The sequence below is a fragment of the Cariama cristata genome, unplaced genomic scaffold (genome assembly GCF_000690535.1).
Source record: "Cariama cristata isolate BGI_N322 unplaced genomic scaffold, ASM69053v1 scaffold18506, whole genome shotgun sequence".
Lineage (NCBI taxonomy): Eukaryota > Metazoa > Chordata > Aves > Cariamiformes > Cariamidae > Cariama > Cariama cristata.
The window spans coordinates 7,016-9,543 of record NW_009622891.1 but is presented as its reverse complement, the minus strand read 5'-3'; the positions used below and the strand labels follow the sequence as shown (position 1 = coordinate 9,543).

At 55.5% G+C, this 2,528-nt stretch overlaps 1 protein-coding gene across 1 annotated transcript; it reads left to right on the top strand.

Moving 5' to 3' along the window:
* Positions 1-561: 561 nt before the first annotated feature.
* On the top strand, positions 562-2,125 carry LOC104163499 (protein FAM173A-like; the record flags this gene model as incomplete). Its single annotated transcript, XM_009702526.1, has 3 exons — positions 562-702; positions 1,246-1,296; positions 1,904-2,125. Coding segments are annotated over 3 exons (414 nt in total), but the record flags the coding sequence as incomplete, so codon positions are not given.
* Between the last annotated feature and the right edge of the window lie 403 nt (positions 2,126-2,528).

Sequence of the window (2,528 nt, the reverse complement as noted above, 5' to 3'; positions counted from 1 at the left end):
GCCCCCTCCCCCCGGCTCCTGCCCCACCCTCCTGGACCGTCCTAGGTGGCCCTGGATGGCCCACAGCACCCTAGAGCCCAGGAGCTGGCATCAGGATGCTCCTGGGACCAGGGTGTCCCCAGTAGGGTCAGGATGAGGCCCCTGGGGTTTGAGGATGCCCCATAGGGCTGGATGATGCCCCTGGGACTGAGGGATGCCCCATAAGGTCAGGATGAGGCCCCTGGGGTTTGGAGATGCTGCATAGAGTCAGCATGATGCCCTTGGGGTTCACAGTTACCCCACAGGAGTGGATGATGCCCCTGGGATCAGGGGATGGTCCTGGACCATCCTAGGTGGTCCTAGACAGCCATAGAAGACTTCACATGCAGGGAGCAGGGTGGGAATGGCCGCTCTAGGAGGAAAGAGGCTTGGCACAAGGAAGGTGCTGAGGATCGAGGTCACCCTGTCCGTGAACCGGCAGGAGGGAAGGAGTGGAGCTGAGCAACAGCCCCCGCCCTCCCAGTTGTCCCCCCAACTCAACACCGAGATTCATTTTAGTTGCAACTCTCTCTCTCTCTCCAGGTGGTAGAGGCTTATAAGCAAGGCCTCAGACCAACCATTGGCTATGAGCTCAATCCCTGGCTGCTGTGTGTCTCCAACTACTGGGCCTGGAAGGCTGGGTACCACGGGAAGGTTTCCTTCCTGAAGAAAGATCTGTGGAAGGTAACAGCATCCCAAGGGTCTGGCTGTGCTCAAGGCACAGCAGGGCCAGGGCTTGGTTTGCATCTCCAGTCAGGCATTGCTGATGGTTGCTCGCTCCTTCCCCAACCCACGCTGTTCCCAGGAGGAGGAAAAAATATCCTCCTTTCCAGGGGAACGCCAGCCCATGGATGGCTGGTGGTTTTGCAGGCAGCAGCGCTCCTTCTTAGAGCAGCTTTGAGAAAAGGTCTTGGGTGCCGCTGACAGATGGTGGCCTTCAGAGACACGCTGCTAAAGCTGCCATCAGGTACCCGCAGCCTGACTGGAGAAAACCCAGCAGGGAATGTGATTCTGGGACCATGCTGGAGGCAAGGGTTTTGCAAGAGGCGCTGCTTTTACACCCAGCGCGCGGTCACACAAGCACATCCCCATCCTGCACCTTTTGTGAGGCATCTTTGCTTCCTCCAGGGTTCAGAAGATGGCCCGTGAGGTGTTTGGCCACTCAAACGGTTCCCCCCTGTTCCCCCTCTGCCTGTTGCTTTATTCCCCTTTTCCTTCTCTTTTAAGGTGAATCTTTCAGATTGCTACAACGTGATCGTGTTCCTGGCCCCCAGCGTGGTAAGTTGGTCCCTTGCACCCCAACTTGTTCAGAGTGAGGTCAAAGGAAGGTTTTCTTAGAAAAGAGAGACAATCTGGGACTGTGGCAAAGGCTATTTAAAAAATAAAGCCAAGTGGGCATTGGTGTGAGCGAGTGGTTTTGTACTCACCACCGTTGAATTTATAGAATTGTAGCATCTTTCAGGTTGGAAAAGACCCTTAGGACCATCGAGTCGAACCATTAACCTAGCACTGCCAAGCCATCACTAAACCATATCCCAAAGCACCACATCTACATGTCTTTTAAATACATCCAGGGATGGGGACTCCACTGCTTCCCTGGGCAGCCTCTTCCAGTGCTTGACAACCCTTTCGGTGAAGAAATTTTTCCCAATATCCAATCTAAACCTACCCTGGCGCAACTTGAGGCTGTTTCGACGTATCACTTGTTACTCGGTCCTAGTCCCAACCATATACAGGGCTAGTATCAGCCCTGTGTTTTGGAAGGGTCTTTGGTTGATGCTGCTTGCCTGGAACCCACGGCCGTGCCGAGAAGCTGGTGGCACTGCCACTCTGTGACTGTGTCCTAAGGCCGCCTGGCCTTGGCTGTCTCTCTTTCTCTCCCCAGAAACCTCCCCTAGCCACCAAGCTCCTTGCAGAACTCCCCGACGAAGCCCGGGTGGTGGCTGGACGCTTCCCCTTCTCCTCCTGGACCCCCACCAGCACCCTTGGGCAGGGGCCAGAGCAAGTCTGGGCCTATGACATGAAGGAGGTGCGGCGAGTGGCGCAGAGGGAAGCTCAGTCTTGCAGCAGCCTTGTTAAGCCTGGCATTAAGGGCCAGCAGCGGTAGGGGTCAGAGCCTGTCTAGCCCTTGGGCTCAGCTCAGGACAGCAGTGAGAGGGCTGCTCGGCCAGGCTTTTCCCCGAGGACTTGCAGGGTGGTAGTCCCTCGGTTTTCCGAAGAGTGGGCAGTTTGGGGCAAGCAAGGGAGGGGGAAAAATCAGACCCAGAAATCCTGGAATTATCGCAGGATTTAAGGGCTAAATCTCCAGTGCCTCTTTTCTGTAGATTTGCTACTTTATTTCTAGCTAATTTTTCAAAATAAACCTTTGGTCAGTTGTTCCCTTGAGACTTTTGCTTTGCCTTTGAGCTGCAGGGCGCTCCTGGAGCCAGAGCAGCTGGTGGTCCTGGCCTCAGGCTTTGCTCCACCGTCCCTTTGAAGGTGGCTCAGGAGGGGGGTTGTCCAGCTCACCT